General features: G+C 39.0%; 1 protein-coding gene across 1 annotated transcript in view; it reads left to right on the top strand.

The window, feature by feature from the left end:
* The first annotated feature begins 285 nt into the window (after window positions 1–285).
* Window positions 286–1,069, top strand: part of LOC115998886 (protein transport protein SEC13 homolog B-like) — a 5,105-nt gene continuing 4,321 nt past the window's right edge. The window contains exon 1 of the mRNA XM_031238558.1: window positions 286–805. Within this exon, the coding sequence (XP_031094418.1) occupies window positions 286–805 (520 nt within the window). The remainder of the gene's footprint in view (window positions 806–1,069) is intronic.

Here is a 1,069-nt window from a genome sequence, read left to right as displayed (position 1 = left end):
TTAGAAAAATTTAGAAGATGGAGAACGAAATATATATTTTCTAAATAATCACACCCTAATAAGACTCTGCATTTTCCTTTCACTTGAGTCCAACATTTGTATACTTTTCAAACTGTCTGACTATGAAGTTCATCTAATTTTTTACATATGTATAATGCCATATACGATTTATTTGATTTTTCAACTGCATACTATGAAAATATTAAGTATCCTTGTGGTTGTGTAATTTGGATTTCATATACAAAATGTAGGCAGAAAGTTGGTGAATAATAACTACACAATAAGATGCCTGCACAGAAGATTGAAACAGGTCATACTGACATAGTACATGACGTATCCATGGATTACTATGGAAAACGTGTGGCAACAGCTTCGTCTGATGCAATGGTCAAAATAACTCGTGTGAGCAACAATTCTACTACGCAGCATCTTGCTACTCTGAGTGGTCATCGTGGTCCAGTTTGGCAGGTTGCTTGGGCACACCCCAAATTTGGTTCACTCCTTGCTTCCTGTTCCTATGATGGTAAAGTCATAATCTGGAAGGAAGGCAACCAAAATGAATGGACACAATATCGTGTTTTCAGTGAGCATAAATCATCGGTCAATTCTATTTCTTGGGCTCCCCATGAACTTGGGCTGTGCTTGGCCTGTGGATCTTCTGATGGATGTATCTCTGTTTATAGTGCCAGGTCGGATGGTAGTTGGGACACCAAAAGAATCGATCAGGCACACCCTGTTGGAGTAACTGCAGTGTCATGGGCTCCTCCAATGGTTCCTGGTGCTATAGTTGGCTCTGGTTTACTTTGTAACACCCCAATTTCTGCTCCGACAACTATTACAATATGCGTAATATAACGCTGCGGAAGCTTACATCTTACAGCAGTAAACTGGGTGCTACCGCCACACTTAGAGTGAAGCCTATCACCTCTTTGATAAAACTTCCACTATAAGTGCACAGGCTAAAAGAAACACACTCAACATCAACACCCCAAACATCAAAATATAATATTCTAGGCATATATATTAATATCAAAAGGTATTTATAAGAATTTGCCCGACGGCTGTTATT

Source organism: Ipomoea triloba, chromosome 12 (assembly GCF_003576645.1).
Source record: "Ipomoea triloba cultivar NCNSP0323 chromosome 12, ASM357664v1".
NCBI lineage: Eukaryota > Viridiplantae > Streptophyta > Magnoliopsida > Solanales > Convolvulaceae > Ipomoea > Ipomoea triloba.
This window is presented reverse-complemented; position numbering and strand designations above follow the sequence as displayed.